The 20,694-nt window shown below is 36.2% G+C and overlaps 1 protein-coding gene across 1 annotated transcript; it reads left to right on the forward strand.

Moving 5' to 3' along the window:
• The first annotated feature begins 9,421 nt into the window (after window positions 1-9,421).
• LOC117986784 (venom allergen 5-like) lies at window positions 9,422-20,139 on the forward strand. Its single transcript, XM_069502246.1, has 6 exons — window positions 9,422-9,573; window positions 11,520-11,638; window positions 12,038-12,119; window positions 17,272-17,453; window positions 18,504-18,601; window positions 19,155-20,139. The coding sequence occupies exons 1-6, from the start codon at window positions 9,519-9,521 to the stop codon at window positions 19,255-19,257; spliced, it is 639 nt and encodes a 212-aa protein (XP_069358347.1). The 5' UTR covers window positions 9,422-9,518; the 3' UTR covers window positions 19,258-20,139.
• Window positions 20,140-20,694: the final 555 nt, after the last annotated feature.

Here is a 20,694-nt window from a genome sequence, read left to right on the forward strand (position 1 = left end):
GTCATAGGCTACTTTTTATTCCGGAAAATCAAAGTATTCCCACGGGATTTTTAAAAATCAAAACCACACGGACGAAGTCTCTGGTAACAGCTAGTGGAATGATGTTTATTCAAAAAACTTTTGTTTTTTACCTACACAAAACCAAACTACAGCAAAGTCAAAAGGAAGAATGATTTGAACAGTCTATGTATGTATGTTTGTATTTATGTGTGTTCCACCGTAGCGCCTAGACTACTGAACCGATTTTGATGAAGCAGATGTCAATCAGGTTATTATAGTCCAGGCGACATAGGTCACAATTTATACGAATAAAATCAATGTGGCGGATGTACCTAACGTCCAAAAGTGCAGATCTAATTTTTTTTTTGTTATCGTATCAATGTCTAATGAAAGAAAAGAAAATTCTGAGTTCAAAAAATATAAATATAGTGCAATATTAAAATATACTATGCGACAGAAAATCAATTTTACTAGATTTCAGGGTCTGCACGCGCGCCTATATCAACATATATATATATATATATATATATATATATATATCATATATTTAGCAACGTTATTATTAAAAATTGTTAAAAAATTACTATTAAATTTTTGACAAATATCAATGAATTATCAACAAATTATAGATAGATTGGTTATTATTAATTTCGGCGCTAAGAGACGACGGATAATTTTTCTATTGATTGAATATATCGATATTAACAAAAAACGTTAATTCGCTATGAACAGTGCTAAAAACCTTTTTACCGCGAAGTAACGTTGTTTGAAACCATAGTATTACTACAACAAGCGAAAAAATATCTCCTATATTATTTATCGCGGGACAAGGCAATTTTTTTAATTAAAATGTTTTTATTTATTTATAAAAAACATTTTCAAGATTTTAAACATGTTTAAAACTCTTTATTGTTCTGTATCTCCAGAGAAAAAAAGGAACCCTTATAGGAACACTTTGTTGTGTCTGTCAAGAACCATCAAGGGAATCAAAACACCCTACCTACCTACCTACCTACTTCCTTTTGACTTAAAATCATGAAAGACAGGTAGAGTAGCTCAAGTAAAGGAAAAAATCCGAAAACCGTGACTTTGTGGTTAAATCACAAAAAAAAATAAAAGTGGTATTTCTTGTAAGATACGATGGTATGGAATCCTTTGTCTGCGAGTCCGCAATTAACGGTATAGGTATGTAATCAAAAACTTTACTTGTTAACTTTATTAAATAACTAAATAGATACGGAATAGGTATAACAATTATTTGTTTTAATAATAATAATTTGTGTTTTCGACAACCTTGGTAACGGCCCGCCATTTTTTGAAGCACGTTCGAACCCGCGCCAAATTCACTTTATAAAATATAATTGCCTATCTGGAATTTTATAATATCTTTGGTATTCAATTAATAAGAAATCTGCTGGCCGTCTCTAGAGCTATTACTGTAAATTAATAGTGATATTCAATGGAAAATATGTATTTTCCTTTTATTTTTTTACTCTACGAATGGTTTCATTTGTAGATATATTTAAAACTTAAGCGTAAGTAGGTTTCCATTTTATAATTTCTTTTTGTTTACTGTCTGTAAGCGAATGATTTTAAGCTTATTTCGTGGTTGAGCGACATATTTTAATGTAGAAAACGGGTACATACCACGATTAATTTGATGTTTTTATTTGTCGATATTTCAACCCAATTGCACGGGTTGTGGTCACGACGGGACTGCGGTGCTGCGAGAGATGAAGTTCGAGCTGTCATCAAATTAATCGTGGTATGTACCCGTTATTTATATTAAAATATTAAGCGGCTTACCTTTTTTGTTAAAGTCTGACTAGAAAAATTAAATACCTTGCCATATTGCGGAAAACCTGTGAAACTAATTTATAGAAGACCATATACTTAGTGACCATAGACCATATACTAGTGGCGACTCCAGAGCAAGGTGTTTATATTTCTGATCAGGCTTTATGTTGAATAATGGATAATTTTTAATTTGGTGCAATTTATTTCACGCTGCGACATCTATGTCAAAGGTACGTCAAAATTATCGAAACAATATTTTTTCGCGCTAGTTTTATAACGCCTAAAATTAAACTCCTCACGCGCCATTTTATATATTAATTTCTGGTCAAACTTTATGTTGAATAATAGATAATTTTTAATTTGGTGCAATTTATTTCACGCTGCGACAGCTGTCTAAGGTACGCAAAAATGATCGAATCGATATTTTTCCGTACCTACTGGTTTTACAACGCGTAAAATTTAACTCCTTACGCGCCACTTTAACTTTTGTGTCTGAATTTCATGTCAAAAGTACGATTTTAGTCCATATTTTAAAGGTGAACCGTACATTTGACATGATAGTTGACCCATAGAGTTAAAATGATGCGTGAGGAGTCATATTGTACGGCCTATAATTATTTGTAAAATAATCCTAAAAGCGAACATAGAGATTATTTTGAATTTTTTTAACAGGTATCCGTTTCTTTGTTTGAAATCAATCGGTAAATGTGGATTAATCAATCTATATTTTTCTTGATAATTTCAGTGATTAGTACACGTACAATACGTATTTCTATTTAATCAATACCAAAATTAGGTTTTACATGTAACAAGTAATAAAATTATGTCATATCAATATTTATTTTTAGCTGAATAAAATAGTTGAGATATAATATAAGATATTGATCGGAAAAATTCTTCGAATCGGAGTTATAACACTGACTTGTTTCATTATCATAATCAACTCATCGCCGGGTCACGACAGAGCACGGGTCTCCTCTCGGGGTGACAAGGGTTTTGGCCATAGTCTACCACGCTGGCCATGTGCGGATTGGTAGACTTCACACACCTTTGAGAACATTATGGAGAACTCTCAGGTATGCCGGTTTCCTCACGATGTTTTCCTTCACCGTTAAAGCAAGTGGTATTTTAATTATTTAAAACGCACCTGACTCCAAAAAGTTAGAGGTGCGTGTCCGGGATCGAACCCCCGACCTCCGATTAGAAGGTGGACGTCCTAAACGCTAGGCTTTAACATTAGTCTTCTCTGAATGAGAAGGGTTTGCCCATAGTCTGCCACGCTGGCCAGGTATGGACTGGCAACTCTCAGGCAAGTGGCAACCCATCTCATTTCTGAGGAGACCCATGCGCAATAGTGAGCTAGCAAAGAGATGATGATGAAAATCACGAAAAATTAATCACGCACGATTTTCGTGAAATTGAAGTAATTTTTCGTCTATCCAAGGATGTTTCCCGGCCTAAATTAACTCATTAAAATTTATTCCTTTAAAATAATTTACACTTGCGTCATAATAAAACGTCATCCTTTATAAATCTGGCAATTTTTTGTTTTCTCCAAAATTTTTCTGTTTAATTTTTGTCTTTATATTGGAAAATAATTTAAAACTGGATATGTTATTCTTAACTGGATAACTCGTTAGGTGATCAAACTATATCTCAAATCATGTACTACTGTACAAAACGCGTACGCGGCCGAAAGTAATGTACATCGACATTTAGAAGGAGATTCGTAGAGCGTTGTCCCTGTCATTGAGACCGACAAAACGTCATATAGGTATGAATGACAGAGACAACGCTCTACAAAGCCGAAATGTCATTCTAAAGGCCGATGTATACATTACTTTCTGCCGCGTAATGTAATAATGAAATTGAATTACTATTTAATGCTTCTAAAAAATTATGTTATATTAAAAAGAAGCTATAGATTAAGAAATACAAATCTAAGTAAAAAAAACAGTATCGTTCAAATTAGGAACGCTAGCGAATATTTTTTGTGCGACACCATCCGAGTAATGCCATAATATTATGTTACGCGTACTGTGCGTTCTGCATTAGTATAAAAAACGAAGGTACATACATCCTTAAAACATTAAAAAACAAAGATAACATTTTTACAACTTTAACCAAAGTAAGATAATTTGTCATAAACGTAGGTATATGATTTAATTGAAATACCTACCTACCTAGAATCTTTGGTAAGAAGTGATGAATAAAATTATAGCCTTTAAGGTTTGACACGCGACTGAGTGTCTTTGGTTTTTAAATTTGTCTTTGGTTATTAAATTTTTCTTTGTTTTTTAAACAAACAGAAAATCAAACAGTAATGTGGCTAATTCCTTTGTACACAATCTCTAAACTAAACTAAAATATCACGTCTAAATCTATTGCTATCCCTTTCATAATGTTGCTTGCGGAAAAGGAAAGCACTAGATTTAGACCTGTTAATTTAGTTTAGTTTAGAGATTGTGTACTAGAGAATCGGCCCTATTGTCTGATGTTTTGAAATTAAAAGACTCCTGATTTTAATAAGAACTGCCTCGTAAAATAATAACATAATTAGTAAAATGTAAAATGAACCCATTAAACGGTGTTGAAATCAATCGGACTTTTATTTAAAGACTAGCTCGCGAATTCGTCCGCGTGGACTACATAAATTTCAAACCCCTATTTCAGCCCCTTATTCGTTGAATTTTCAAAAATCCTTTATTAGCGGATGCTTACGTCATAACAGCTATCTGCATGCCAAATTTCAGTCCGATCCGTCCATTCGTTTTAACTGGGCGTTGATAGATCAGTCAGTCAGTCAGTCACCTTTTCCTTTTTAACCGACTTCAAAAAAAGGAGGAGGTTCTCAATTCGTCGGAATCTTTTTTTTTTTTTTTTTTTTTTTTTTTATTTTTTATGTATGTTCCCCGATAACTCGAAAACGCCTAGACCGATTTTGAAAATTATTTTTTTGTTTGAAAGGGTATACTTCAAAGTTGGTCCCATTTCAATTTGGTGAAGATCTGATGAACATCTTCGAAGATAGATACTGGAACTCCTCAACGGATAAGAGTAAATTGCTCGCGATCAGTGTAATAGCTTAGTAAACAGTAGACTTTTAACCAGTCATAGCATAATTCCATGGGGCCACTAAAAATTGTGAAATAAAAAATTTTTACAAAAAAAATAAAAACCGACTTCGTTACACAAACACTAAAAATTGAAAAATAATTTAATTTATTACCGAATATATTATGTATACAAGAGTTAATATAGTTCCATAATAATATTTTTTGGGGTCGGTGCCAATGAGGTGCCATTGTGGAGTCCCATAAAAATATGAAGTCTAGACGATTCGCGCAGCTAAAGCTAATTGGCACCGGCACCAAAAAGTATTATTATGGAACTATATTAACTCTTGTATACATAATATATTCGGTAATAAATTAAATTATTTTTCAATTTTTAGTGTTTGTGTAACGAAGTCGGTTTTTATTTTTTTTGTAAAAATTTTTATACATTTAGATTAAGTATAATTATTGTAATTAAGTATTATACTGTGTATTACGCTGCGCCGAAAGATAAAATTAGCTTAAGTTTGTTACTATAATTTATCTTGTAGGTACCTATATCTTATTTCTTTTGAGAATAAAATTCTTTAACCACAACTAATAAATACATAAACTATAGATACTAGTTAGTATAGTACACGCAAAAACAATTAGTAGGTAGTCCAATTTGAAATATAAGTCCCGTAAATTGCTAGTGCGCTGGAGCCATGTCTCATTAACATCGAAATGACGTCATTTTGACGTCAGCCGAAATAAAAATACATATAGTATCAGCTCGAAACTTCAGTCTAGTGCCGACGTCACTTAAATGGCGGCCACGCGCATTAGCTATTTGCGGGACCGATAGCAACATGGTGTTTTGCGCAGGTTATGGACTAAGGATTATAAGCCCGTCCGAGATCTGTTTTTGTACAATGCACACTTGCGCAGTCATACGCCTCATGTTATGCTGCATTATTAATACGTTCTATTTAAATATCGAATTATGCATATATACGTTCGGTACTTATATTTAAATTACGTATATGCTTCATTTAAATATAAGTACGAAAGTAAAACGATATATTTTATGAATTTCACACCTAAAATTAACATAAATAAGGAAAATTAAGGCTAATGTTTATTGTTATTTTATTTTTGAATATATTAGGTTGGTGTGCAATATTTTTGTAAAATGCTTGGTACTTTGTAAAATTTGTAGGTATTTATCATATAGGTAGTTGGTGAAAAACAAGTAGGCAAGTACTTAGACCATGGGTTGGCAAGTAGGGGTACCAGCCAGGTAATCTCCCCGTTTGCCTGAGTGTTGCGGGTACCTTCCGGGGGAAGAGCAGCGCTTGGGCCGGTGTAACCTGGTAACATGGTTAACAATTTCTCTTCATGGGATATTGCTGGCCATGGCTAAGTGACTTGGCAAGGTGTTTTCCGCGCGTCCCTCTGAGTGTCCTGAGCAGAGGGCGCAGTAGACGCACCCATGGAGCATAGCCCGAGGAGCGGAGCGTGTGGCTGTGATGAGTGTTTCATCACCCATTCAATCACTGGCTGCCCCGCCGATCTCTCGCCTGTCCAGTTTGGGAGAGGGAGATGTTGAGGATGGGAAACGTGGAAATGGAATTACCCTCCCCGCGAGCCCTAGCCCTCGGGAGGATCTGCGGATGATGGACACGGGGCGGTCCGTCGCTCACAGTGTTGTCCTCGGGTTGGTTGGTGTGCCGTCATGCCTCTAACGGTGTTTGGGGGGCAAGAAATCGTAGTCTACTTGTTTGAATAGTCTAAGCTCGAAAGTCGAAATGGTTAACGCTCAGACTTTTGTCTTTATCATTTGTATGGGATTACGTAACAGAGAGCCCTCTATTATCTTCTTTCCGTGGACTAGAGTATAGTCTGTCGACTCGTGGCCTACTGGCGCGCTCCTATTGGCCGATCGTCGCGCTAAATTGCGCTGCGACAATCACAATACAGTAGATGTGTCTAATTAGTTAGCCTACTTTCAATTCGATTACCTACCGAATTAGTTACCGATTACAGAACGTAATGTACATCGACCTTTAGAAGGAGATAGCAGATTTGTACTTTGTAGAGCATTGCCACTGTCGTTGAGACCGACAAAACGTCATATACTTAGGTATGAGTGACAGAGAACGCTCTACAAAGCCGAAATGTCATTCTAAAGGCCGATGTACATCATTACTTTCTGCAGCATACTGCACTTAGGTACTTAGGTACCTACGCTCAAAAATTACCTTTAATAAAAAGTACTTAGATAAGAAGAAAGAAAACGAATTCCGTTAACACACGAAACTGAGGTTTAAAATGACAAAAATGCAAACTACGCGAACTATCCGCAATGACGTAGCGATAAGAAAATTCAAAACATGTTTGCTTCAGTTTTGTATGTTTGTCACATAAAACGATTTAACACGCTGTCTATCTCCCGTCGCTCGTCTTGATACATGCCCATCATCTTACATTGTGCTGACTGACATTATTTTGACGCATACATAATCGTTACTAGATGGTACAATGTACTTACCTATAGCTAATGTTTATGTATTCTACTTAATTTCGAAGAATTGTAAGAATTCAAAGAGGGGTTTTAAGAAATACCCGCGATTTTACTTAGGAGTTGTTAAAATTCTACAACTTACTTATATCAAGTACCTACCTACTTATTACTGTATAATAATCCTTTGCTTCATAAATTGCACCAAAATACTACTCTTGGTTTGGAAGCATTAAGTGGGTTCAGTTCGATGCTTTCTTCATACAAACGTAGGAGGGTAATTACTACATTATTTGATATTTGTATGCTCAAAACCCACTTAATGCTTCCAAACCAAGAGTAGTATTTTGGTGCAATTTATGAAGCAAAGGAATATTATACAGTAATAAGTAGGTACTTAATATAAGTTGTAGAATTTTAACAACTCCTAAGTAGTTCAAAATGATTGTACCTAAGTATACCTACCTGATCACTTTTTCGCATTAATTAATTCGTTAAGGTTTGTTTTCTCGTTCTTTAACTTTTATAATATAGGTACATATTGAATATTTATTTACTAATTGTTGACATTTCTCCACGATTAACGTATTTAAGAATGTGTAAACATAAAACTTTACTACCTATGTTGTTATAATTAGTAACTATGTTGAACACACATAAATCAGAATAACTTAACATAAGATGTAATATGTGTATAGTAAGAAACAGGTCGAGATGGCAATCCCGCACAGACCTCGCGCTAACGGGGACGGTGCGGGATAGCGCGGGACCGTGCGGGTGTGCGAAGCGTCCCCCCGCCTCATACACCGATTGCTATCTCAACCTGTCGCATACTAAATATGTCCTTTGGAAAATTTTGGTACGAACAAGTTGCTCAAAATCGACAAAACGCGATCCCCGTATAGAAGAGATTAGGTAGTTACGGTCTACCATTTCTATTCAGTACCTTATTTAAAGATCTGTGGTTGAACATAATATTATCTGGACGCAATTCTTAGCAAACGTTTGTTATACCAAAACATAGTTCAAGAGCAGGTGAACGATTTGTTATTTATTCTGTGTTTATATCAGCAGTGTTTATAGGTAGGTATATCACAATAACTGGACAAGTCAGAACACGTACCTAATACCTAAGGTAGATTGTTATTTCTGGGATAAAAAGTATGAACTCGCCCAAACGAGGAAAGGTGAAGCACGTGAAATTGTGCATCTAGCAGCTATACATATTATCATGTCAGTAAACCTTCAAAACTAAACTTGAGAGTTACAATACAATTAACCTAAAACTTTAAGTTACTAACTAGATGATAACCGCGACTTCTTTCGTGTGGATTTAGTATTTAATAAAAAGCCCGTCAGAACTATTTTTTGTTATTATGCTTAGCTTATATCCGTCATTGGATTGCAAGCTGTACCTACCAAATTTTGTCAAAATCGGTTAAGCGGATGGGCCGTGAAAAGGCAGCAGACACATAGTATCGCATTTATAATGTTAAGTAGGTATGGATGGTTGTTAATCTTAATCATTTGGTTGAAATATTTATTTAGTTATTGTTTTTGTTGAACGTCGACATGCAACTGTCATTACAAACTACAGTCGCCATTTAAGATTCGTTTCATTGTTGGAACAGGTTACCAATATGAATGAACACTAAACAAATCGTACACCAGCTCCCGGCCTATAAAATATTGTGTCCGAGGCTGAGATCTATAGAGCGCACTTTGACTTTGCTCAGACTGAAGACACTGTTAAAACGAGATAGCGTTATATCGCGTGCATAAATTGTTGTAACCAATTTTTTAAGCAAATGTTGCGTAAACTTGTAAATGGCCTCTACATCAAGTATATAATTTTTCGAATAATTACTATTTTTAATGTATTAGTATAAGTAGCAGTAACTGAACCTACTTAATTTAAAAAAAACAAAAAATCAGTCTTGTTTTAACTGAAACTTAAGTCTAAGCAAAGTCAAAGTACGCTCTATAGATTTAAGCCTGAGTCAAATTGTACTAGGTACGTGGTTGGCGCCTTAAGAATTGTATAGATATGGCTTTATGTGAATTGTCATAGCTGTATATATAAGCTATTTTACGGCGAACTGTTTGAAAGCGTACCTACGTTAGTCGTTCATTTACCTCGTTTGTTAACCTAAGTCATAATCATGGTTAATAGAGTGTTTTCATTGTTTTTCTTTCTGCATTTTGCGCAGTCTGAGGGTTAGTATGGAAAAAATATAAATTACCTATTTTAATATTAGTTAGCTATTTTTTTTTTATTTTATACTAATTTATTTAGGTAATACAATAATTATTATATTAGAAAAGTAGTACCTATGAAAAATATCTTTTCAGCAATATATTTTAGTATTAAGTAAACTTTTAATTTATACACATGTGCATAGTAGATAATGATATTTTAATGGGTAATTTAAGTAAGTAGGTGTGACGATACCTCAATTGGTAAGTAGGTAAGCACCTACCAAAATAATTTATGATATTTTTATAGATAATTTACCCATTTAATAGTAAATTAAAATAATTATATCCAGCGTCAGATATACGTAAGTAATAACCTATTTTTTTGTTTTTAACGGTTACACCATTTAAGCGGAGCTTATGACGTTGGTCTGCTACCGTACCTAAAGTTCACGACAGGTCGACATGGCAATCGGCGACTCACCTCATACCCCGATTGCCATGTCGACCTGTCGCGAACTATACCTACATCTCCGCCCGTCTCCACTTTGGTGGATACCGGGCCTTAAATTTATTCTCTCGCTTCATAACTCGATTTGTTTTTTAAATAACATTAGTTTGAGATTTAGCTTTAAAATGAAAAAAAAAAATTGAAATGGGCCAGTCTTGTTTTGAAAACAAGGGGTTCACTCGTTTTGTTTGTCTACAAAGTAAAAAATAACTTTTGTTTCTACACTTGTATGTACCTATGTATGAAGTCGAGCATAATAAAATAAACAAGACATTAAAGCGTGAAGCTCGCCCGACTTCAGCATACATACATGTGTAGAAACAATAGTAGATTATTAACCAAGGGGATAAAGCAGTGTCTTCTGTCGCGGGTGACGATTTAAATCGCGAGCGCAACGAAGGACTCGAGGTTTACTCCCAAACGTAGCGAGGGTGTTAAAAACATAAATCACGAGCGAAGCGAGGGATTTAAGACGAGTCCTGAGTGTAGCGAGGGATTTAAGTTCACCCAAGACTAAGACAGCTTTATCACCGAGGTAAATACTCTACTTTTCGTACCATTTGCGAAAAAATTAACACAATAATAATATGAGATAAGCATTTATTAAACGTATTTTTAGAACATTAACTTACCTATTTATAAAAAAAAAACTTAACGTTTATGTATTTGAAGAAAACAAAAACGCGGCAAATTCCTAGACTAATGTTTTTTGTCGGAAAAGCAAAGGCATCAACTTGGACGATTTAGGGCATCAAGCTCATACGGCCTCGTCGGTTTTCGTAATTTTATTTAATAATCCTAACTGCATAATAAATGCGTATTCCTTTTTCAAAAAGATGTATAATGCTTTATATACAAACTCAATGGTGTAAACCTTCGTGGTTTTTGCTGTGTCTAAATTGGATTTGTTAAACATCCTTTATGTTGGTAATTTAAAAAAAAAAACACAGATGTAGTCTGTCTGTCTGGTGGGAGGCCACGGCCTTGGCTAGTTACCACCCTACCGGCAAAGCCGCGCCGCCAAGCAATTTAGCGTTCCGGTATGATGCCGTGTAGAAACCAAAGGTGTATGGGTTTGATAAAAATTGCCATACTCCTTCCAGGTTAGCTCCGCTCCCACCTTAGACTGCATCGTCACTTACCATTAGGTGAGATTGCAGTCAAGGGCTATCTTGTATCTGAATAAATAAAAAAAAAGAAATAAAAAGTTCAGTATAAATTTCGGTACCTAAGTATTCCAAATTTAAATCACATTCTCTCCCTAGGTGATGAATGAAATTCAGTACAATTTTCTTTCCCTGTTTTTAACAGATTAAAAATGACTATTGTTATGTACGCTTTTTGTGGCATTGAATGTCACTTTTTTGAACAAGTGGTACGAAAAAGTTATTTTTTACTTTGTAGTGGTTTTGGAAGTCGGTTATTTAAATATATTTTTGTTTGTGAATGTTTCTAGTGTTAGAACTGACATGTAGTCAGATACGCGCGTTTGTCGATGGGCACAACACACGTCGTCTCCAGCTCGCTCGCGGGGAAATACCCAACCAGCCGGCTGCCTCGGAAATGAAACTAATGGTATGCCCGAATATACTTATTTTTTCGCATTTAAAGATCTCCTATCTTAGCAGTTAGTTCCACGTAAAAAGGTGCAAGTCGCAACTTGTGACAATTTTAGGGTTCCGTACCTCAAAAGGAAAAAGTAACCCTTATAGGATCACTTCGTTGTGTATGTCTGTATGTTTGCCGTGTCTATCAAGAAAACTGTACTTCTTTATGACGTAGGCATCCGCTAAGAAAAGATTTATGCCCCCTAAGGGAGTGAAATCGGGGTTACAAATTTGTGTAGGACGAAACGACGAAGCGGACGAAGGACGCGGACGAAGTCGCGAGCATAAGCTAGCTAAGTATATGTAGGTACCCTACATAAATATAATTTCATCCATTTTCTGAAGTGCAAAGGAATCTTTGTTTTAGTTATGGGACGAGGAGCTAGCGGCAAAGGCTGCGGATTGGGCATCCAACAACAGATTTGCGCACAACCCCGATAGGACTGTTGGTAAATATAAATCTTTGGTTTATTACTGTCAAGTCAGTTATTACGTACCTATAGTGGAAATACTTATTTACGAACCTCGCGCTTCCCCGCGATTCGTCCGTTTTCGTCTATCCAGTGCCGGTGCCAACGCGAGCGCGTTGCATGACGTCACTAAGCCAGTTCATACTTCGTAGATATCTCTGCTGGCTTGTAAGTATATAAAGCCATGCGGGTTATTCCCGATTTTGGTGGACCCCAAACGTTTTAACCAGATTTATTAAAATATGTGATCGTTGGATTTATTAAAATATGTGATTGATGCCGTTTCAACCAGATTTATTGAAATATGTGAGCTATGGCTCCAGGCAGTGAATTTACAAATGTATTTTTATGAAATGGGATACTTAACAAAATAACAGGTACTGTGCGTGCACTATAAATTCTAATGGAATATCTGACAGTTGGTTAGGTATCCGAACAGCAAATCAACAAATTTTTAGACCAACAGGACGAGACAGCCTTATACCATGACCTCTCTTTAGCAAGGCAGGGTGGTAGAACATCTCAAGAGTTGTATGATCATTGTCAAATCTTGTTTAGTACGATAATGACGTGTACGTGAAATTGCATGAGACTGTATGTACCTAGTACTGAACAGGCGAGATGTGATTTATATTAAAAAATAGCCATGCAGGCATTTGTGCGTGGTTTAGCAGAACCATTAGGGTCCCGTATAAGATGTATGAAACCGGTGACTATAGAAAAAGCCTTAGAATACGTGCAAGAGGAATTAAACACAATGTCTCTGCAACACGAATCCCCGAGGTATCCTAAAGTCCATAAAAATAGTTACACACCGATTAGACTGACGACAACGCTAATTCTGCCTTCACGACTACAAAGCATATAGGCTCCCGTGCCTAATTTGCCAGTTCCTATCGGTCAGCGTCTTGCAGGACCTGCACCACAGCCTTTTAGATTTAATGAGCCATTCCGGAATCAGCAACATGGACCAACTAATACCCAAGGAATGTTTGGTGCACCTCCGCCAAATTATAACCAGCTTAGCGTAGCGTATTTAGATTAACCCCACGAAATAATCCACTCCAGAATCAGCCTCGGCCGATGAGTGGAGTTCAAAGATATACCCCCAAAATTGTACCACATACTAAAATGATCACAGCCACAGGCCATGATTGGAGCAAACAAGGAAAGCTACCGCCTAGTAGGTAACTACTTCAAAACTTGCGAAATGCATATGAACGAATGCGCGGCCAATGACATTGATTATAATGCTTACGATTGCTATTACTATGACCTAGTCTCGGATTACAGTCTCGACTATCATAATTACTATAGCAATGATTAATTTAATAAATAATACATCCAGCATATTTTTATAGTGATAGGCGGGTAGTAGTCGTGTTCACATTCCCAGTAATTTCTAAGGAAAACTTCGAACTATACAGACCCATTCGCATTTATCGCCACAATACAAAACTCATTCCTGTACATAGAGGCAGAATGCCCCGAAGGTTAGCACCTGGTACCTTTGCGAGAAGGAAATCACCTGACTGTATCCATGGACTAATAAGCGACCAAACTTTTCAAGATGCATGCTTTACAAAAATTACCCTAATGAGAGAAGCAATGGAAAAACTGGACGACAAGGAAGTACGTAACTTTCTTTTCCTCATCAGACTAAGATACCATTACGCTGTAACCGACTGGACTACGCCTCGTTAAAAGGAAGCTATCTCATCGCTGTGACAGTTGGGTGCCACAAAAATCGGAAGAATTCACCATAGTGAATAGCAATGATGAAGTTAAGGACCAGCCCCTCAAGCTAATGAAAATACCGGACTGCAAGGACACTCGAACCTCAGTTTTTCACCTCAACCTAAGCTCCATAAACTAACAGGGACTTCACAACCTCCAAGACAAGGTCATATTGCAAGCTCCGTTATAGTTAGACGTAACAAAGTAGACCCACTATACCACACGACTATACCTTCTTATGCGGTAATTCTTATAATAATAGTTTTTGCTAGTATTTTAGCCATAATTGTAATACTGTAATATGTACGAATTGACAGTTTAAACGTAGCATGTTCATATTAGCTGTAACATAAAAATGCAACTCCTCAATATATCAAAGTAGGTTGCCTGCACATCGGATTGAAAGAGAGGTGATGCAAAATTATGTAGGTTAGGTAGTTAAGCAATAAGATTTAAACAATAGTATGTAAGATTTATTTATTGTTATTGTTAGTCCATAAGCGAGAGTAGATCATAAGCCGGCTCTCAATAAACATCTTCCACCGTTGCCGCATTTAATTATTACCATACGGCCACAACATATCTCATGGCGACCCTTGCCAGTCGGTGCATGCCTAATCTAAGTGCGTGCACCGGCTGGGCACCGATCAAGAAGAAGACTACACAATTTTCTAAAGAATATCAAGATTCAAGACTCAATTAAAACAAAAAGAAGAAAATAATTCTACGTCCTGTATTAAAAATCAAGAAAAACTAACATCAAGAAACACTAACATCAAGAAATAAGCCCAAAAATGAATCGCTTATGAACAGAAGACATCTCAAGCTTCATTGATCGGCCCAGCATCATCGTGCGTCCAGGGTTATCCCGGCCACAACTAGGAGGTGTCCAGGGTATTCCCGGCCCAGTTCGAGGAGTCCAGGGTTTTCCCGGCCCACTAAGATGCAGTAAAGAAGAGGCGCAGACTCCAGACCTCCGGACCTGATGACTAAAACCAGTCCTGATGACGACGGCGACTACACGGCGGTCACGAAATTGACTATTGAAATGCGTCGCTAACAGTTAAAGTAAGTGCAATTTATCTCTCGTAATGGGCAAATAGGTAAAATGTGTAACAATTGAAATTTTTTTTTTGGGTAGATAATTTAATTTTGTACGTAGAATTATAACGGTGTCATCGCGTGGTCAACGACACACGCATACCCGAACATTTTGTATTGTTATACGAGACAATGGTTTTGCTCGAGATGCAATTTGCAAATACAAGGAAATGAATATGAAATAAGGAGAATTTCTTCCCCTACGTTTCTCGTCTAGTTTCGTGCAAGTTTTGACGATATAAGACTATACCCGGCTTGAACAAATTAGGACTCTGTAAACCAAAGGCTTGATCACCCTTCGGCTGTAGAAGTGCTATAGGTATAAAATATACAATATTTATTTTGGGATTGAGACATACTGACGTAGGAAGATGATTGTTATTTTATTTGTTTTAAACGCGATATTTTGCGCATATTTAGTACCTCCTCATTCAACTATATTTGTCTAGACTCTTGATCATTATCTACCGCGCTGGTGTTAGTGAAAGACCTAGAATTTTTATGAAAAGTTGAATGTTATTGAATACTTATTGAAAGAAATAAGTTTGATGAAGACTATAAGTCTTATGAAAAATGCTTGCAAGCATGTTATGTTAAATATTTATTAGGAGAGTACGCGCCGCGTTTGTTCATTTGTTTATTTATTTGTATTATGTGAAGAAGTAACTTGAAAGGAAGATGAAGACTAGGAGAGGTTTATTTTGACTGTCCAGGAAATATGAATACCTGAGATGTTTACTTCATAATAGGTATTATTATGGGTTTTAGAATAGAAACCTTATATTTACCGTTTTACGACGATGCTATACGACAGCTGTATACTTATGATGACGACGATTTGATAGGTCAAAGAATCTTTTGAAGTCGATTTGTGAAATCGATATCTCAGCTTATACATATCTAATACCTATGATGCTATTTTGAGATTATTTTATTATGATGAGATTTTTTCGAAACTTTTGTATAAGTTAAATCCTTGACTTGCACTTAATAGATAACGATTTTTCTATTTATAAGTAAAGTTGAAAATATGCCCATACGAAGTAAGAGATAAGATAAATTGCACTTGAGCACAGAAAGTAACGATAAAAAAAAAATGTTTCCTGACATAATTTTAATTTTATTTAACATTAGATTTTATTTTTGTGATTGTCATCATCTTTTCTTCTGATTCGATGTAGCGTCTAACATTTTTTTTCTTTTAAGGGGAGGGGTAACCGCATACATTTTCAGGGGAGTTGTAATATGTACGAATTGACAGTTTAAACGTAGCATGTTCATATTAGCTGTAACATAAAAATGCAACTCCTCAATATATCAAAGTAGGTTGCCTGCACATCGGATTGAAAGAGAGGTGATGCAAAATTATGTAGGTTAGGTAGTTAAGCAATAAGATTTAAACAATAGTATGTAAGATTTATTTATTGTTATTGTTAGTCCATAAGCGAGAGTAGATCATAAGCCGGCTCTCAATAAACATCTTCCACCGTTGCCGCATTTAATTATTACCATACGGCCACAACATATCTCAATACTGCAACGGCACGCACTAAGAAGAAAGCCGGAAGGGCAGTCCAGCAGCAGCCCTTCAGAAAGTGGAAACCCCCGAGGACGTTTCAAAGACATTTTCGTTGAAAGTACTACAACGGTCGCCGCACTGAGGAGTTAAGGATCCGGTATCCTCATAAAACTCAGACACCGTCGGAGGAGTTAGCATGTCCAACGCACTTCGTGTGGAAATTCGCCGTCACAGCACGTTTCGGCACATAGCACAACCAACGATTCCACTCGTCTCCGTACGTGACCTCTGTTACCAACTGCTTGGAGTAAGGTAGAGGGGACACCGGTATACAACCTAGAGATTTAGTTAATAAGCTTATCATGGGCTATCATTAATTTCGTAATAATAAAATTGTAAATTGTGTAGTTAAGAATAAAATTAGTTGGTAAAAGTTTTCGTTTCCCTTTGTCCACCCTGAAACGCTGCAACTAGGTAATTAGTTTATTCTTGATTCATGCTTCTATTTAAAGCCAAACCATTCTTTTCACGTACATACATACGTAGGACGTAGGTACATGCAAATAGAAATGATGACAAATGAACGACCAATTGCGGAACCAACTCCGTTTGGCGGTGTTTCTCTAGTACTTATCGAATAATTTTATTTATTCCTATAAATGATCAAATCAGTGTTAAATTATTGGATAACCCTATCTTAATCGATACCCTTTCCTTAAGAGTCCTATTCTCATAATGTCCTTTGGATTATAAAATTCCAACTTTGTTGCATAGCATCGCGCAGGTTCACCACTGGAGAGAACATTTACTACGCGGGAAATTCTGACTTGAACTGGCAACTTGACATCGATTCCTCAATGGAAGCCTGGTTCATTGAGCACGAGGATTTCGAGTACGGGCCCCTCACACCCGCCCACTTCAGGAATTCCGATAGACCTATAGGACATTACACTCAGGCAAGTATATCTTTACTTTCGCCATAAAATTACTTCATGAATAAAATATTTGTTTAAAAAGGTAGTAAACTCTAATTTTGTTGCGTACCAAAAAAAATATCGATATCGATTACCCGGTATGTGATGTCACCGCACTAGAAAATTGCCATCTTAACCTGTCGCGAACAATAGGTAAAAACCCTAGGTACCTATTACATAATTTGTAAATCTTTGCTAAAGATCTTGAGTACCTACACATCGTCGCATCGTCTCAATCGATAGAGTCCATACACTCGGGCAAGTATATCTCTACTTTTGCCATAATTCCTACTTTAAACATGAGATTTGAGAAACAACTCTTCAACTCTCAACAACTTCTTCTCTTCTTCTTCTCTCAACAACTTCGCTGAAGAACTTGCTTTCATCTCAACCCATATACCACTGCTGTGCTGGATGCCCACCCTCCACGGTTTTGTACCACTTGCGTCTCACTTCACTACACACACGTCGTCATTGGCCTTCGTCCCTGGGATTTAGGTTTAGGAAAATAAACAAAAAAAATACCTACTAGGAATGGACTGTGACACAAGTTTGCAGAGCGACTTTACCTCCTTATCAAAATGTATTTAGGGCTTAGATTATGAAATATAACGCAAGATTTAGATAACTCATAAACTGATAAGCTCCGCATAATATTTACTGTTTTAACAGAAGTACCCACTATTATTGTTTCAGCCAATACAAAGTAGGACGAAAAAAAACTGATTATACGAGTATATTAATCACTATCCATATATTTTAAATACGAAAGTGTGTTATTTGTTGCTTTGCTGAGGTTGGTTGGTTTGTCCTTCGATCACAGCGAAGCAACGGATCGACGTGATATTTTGCATGGGTAAAGACCTGGAGAGTGACATAGGCTACTATTTATCCCGGAAAATGAAAGAATTCCCACCAGGATTTTTAAAAACCCTAAATCTAATCAACAACATTCGGACCAAGACGCGAGCATCACCTAGTGTTAACAACTATATGATTTTTTTAAAATTAATTTAAGTTTTTACATTACAGATGGCGTGGTGGAATTCTGTTTACGTTGGATGCGGAGTATCAGATAACTTTGAGGATGGAATGAAAACGTACTACGTCGTGTGTAACTACGGACCAACGTAATTTGAATATATTTAATATATTTAAATATCTATAAGGAACTAGAATTCTACTAGCTGATGCCCGCGACTTTCGAGTACGCGTGCAATTAGATTTTTTTTAATCCCGTGGGAACTCTTTGATTTTCCTGGATAAAAAGCCTAGCCTATGTCACTCTCTAGGTTTTCAACTATACCCATACAAAAAATCACGTCGATCCGTTGCTCTGTTGCGACGTGATTGAAGGATAAACCAACAAACCAATAAACCGACAAACTAACACACTTTCACATTTATAATATTACTAGCTGATCCGCCCCGGCTTCGCTCGGGTAGAGTTTAGAAAATTGAGGGGGAGATTGAATTAATTTTTTTCTCTCCTTAAGAACCATCCTTGTACTTCAAGGAATATTATAAAAAAAGAATTAGCGAAATCGGTTCGGCTGTTCTCGAGATTTGCGATGAGCAACACATTTAGTGATTCATGTTTATATTATAGAAGGTACTGATTCTGACCCATTAAAACTCAAAGTTCGTTTGATTCGTCAGTAACGAGACTACCATTGATTTCAGAGGGAACTACATGCGTCAGGCACCATACAGAGCGGAGGGCCCGAGCGACGAACTGACCTGTACCGGCAACCAGTGTGACAACGAGTATGGAAGCGAATGCTGATGGTCAATTATTTAAAAATACTCTAAGAGCTAGCGCGCACTATGGTGCAGCGAGTTGCGGTGCGTTTTGAAATAAAAATTTAAATCTATGAAAATCCGGTGCGGAATTAATTCCGCAGTGCGCGTGCTTCTATATAGTTCTATAGTTCACAGATTTTGCGGAAAAAAACGTACGGACCTTGGTGCGCGCTAGCTCTAAGGAGCTTTTCAAATGTGCCACACCAAATTACGCAAAAGTGGCAAAAATATCCCCAGGCACATAATTGGGATGATGTTTATGTCAAAAATAAATTATTTCTTAGCAATTACTATTAATTAATAGAGGGTCTTCCAAAATTCGTAAAATCCACGTCCGCTGTTAATTTTAAGTTTGCTAACCATTTTAAATTATCGATTAAATTAAAAAAGTAGGTACGTCAAATAATGTCAAATGTGACCCGTTCGTAAGGATCTCTAATTATTTTTAAATAAAATAGGTATAGCCCATGTCATTTAGGAATACTGTAGCTATTTACAGTTGAAAGAACTTTCAAAATCGGTCCAGAGATTACTTCCTACCAACAAACTTACAAACTTTCCCTCTGTATATTATTAGTTTAAATTCTGTGGTATGGTGCATTTGAATAAACACTTTCTAACTTTATTTTATTTGAAGAGTGAATACGCATATGTATTTTATTGTGCCACTAATCTTTTTTTTTTTAGCTTGATATCTTCGATATTTCTTCATCTTAGATTCTTATATATCTACGAGTAACCAAAGTCGAACTCTATAGTTTTAGGATCCAAATACATATTAATGAGTTTTCCCTCTTCACATAAAATATCGACACTTATCGGTACACAGGTAGGTATATTTATTTTATGAAATATATAATTGCAATTGAAAAATATCCTTTTATTTTAAAGTTAGCTACAGTATACAGCAGAAAGTAATGTATTTACATCGACATTTCTGCTTTGTAGAGCGTTGTCTCTGTCACTCATATCTATATGACGTTTTGTCGGTCTCAACGACAGAGACAATGCTCTACAAATCTGCTATCTCCTTCTAAAGGTCGATGTACATTACTTTCTGTCGCGTTCTGTAGTAATAGTAAGCTTACCTACGACGTTACAAAAAATGTTGCGTAGTGTTTGTCATATTGCAAGCCGTAGTTTTTTTACTACTCTTGTATTGATGCCTTTGTGTGCATTAAAGTTCTTTATAAAGAAATTGGCTGTCTGAGATCAAAGTGCACATTTTATACAGCTGGGGTATTAAAACTTAAGATTTTGCATGGTTTCCTCTACAACGTAAACCCCTACTTACTAAGAAAGAATTTTAAGAAATTTCACCCGAGAGAAACGGGAGAAGTCAGCAGTGACTAATATAATATTATGTATATTGTTTAATGCTTAAGGAGATTCGCCTGGCCCATTCGACCTTTTACATTCT

Source organism: Maniola hyperantus, chromosome 12 (genome assembly GCF_902806685.2).
Source record: "Maniola hyperantus chromosome 12, iAphHyp1.2, whole genome shotgun sequence".
Lineage (NCBI taxonomy): Eukaryota > Metazoa > Arthropoda > Insecta > Lepidoptera > Nymphalidae > Maniola > Maniola hyperantus.

Bases quoted from the DNA above. Each gene is read 5' to 3' on its own strand.
- LOC117986784 (XM_069502246.1), top strand. From the start codon at position 9,519: ATGGTTAATAGAGTGTTTTCATTGTTTTTCTTTCTGCATTTTGCGCAG. The intron at 11,639-12,037 runs GTATGCCCGAAT...TCTTTGTTTTAG, and splicing joins CCTCGGAAATGAAACTAATG to TTATGGGACGAGGAGCTAGC. The intron at 17,454-18,503 runs GCAAGTATATCT...TTTACATTACAG, and splicing joins CTATAGGACATTACACTCAG to ATGGCGTGGTGGAATTCTGT.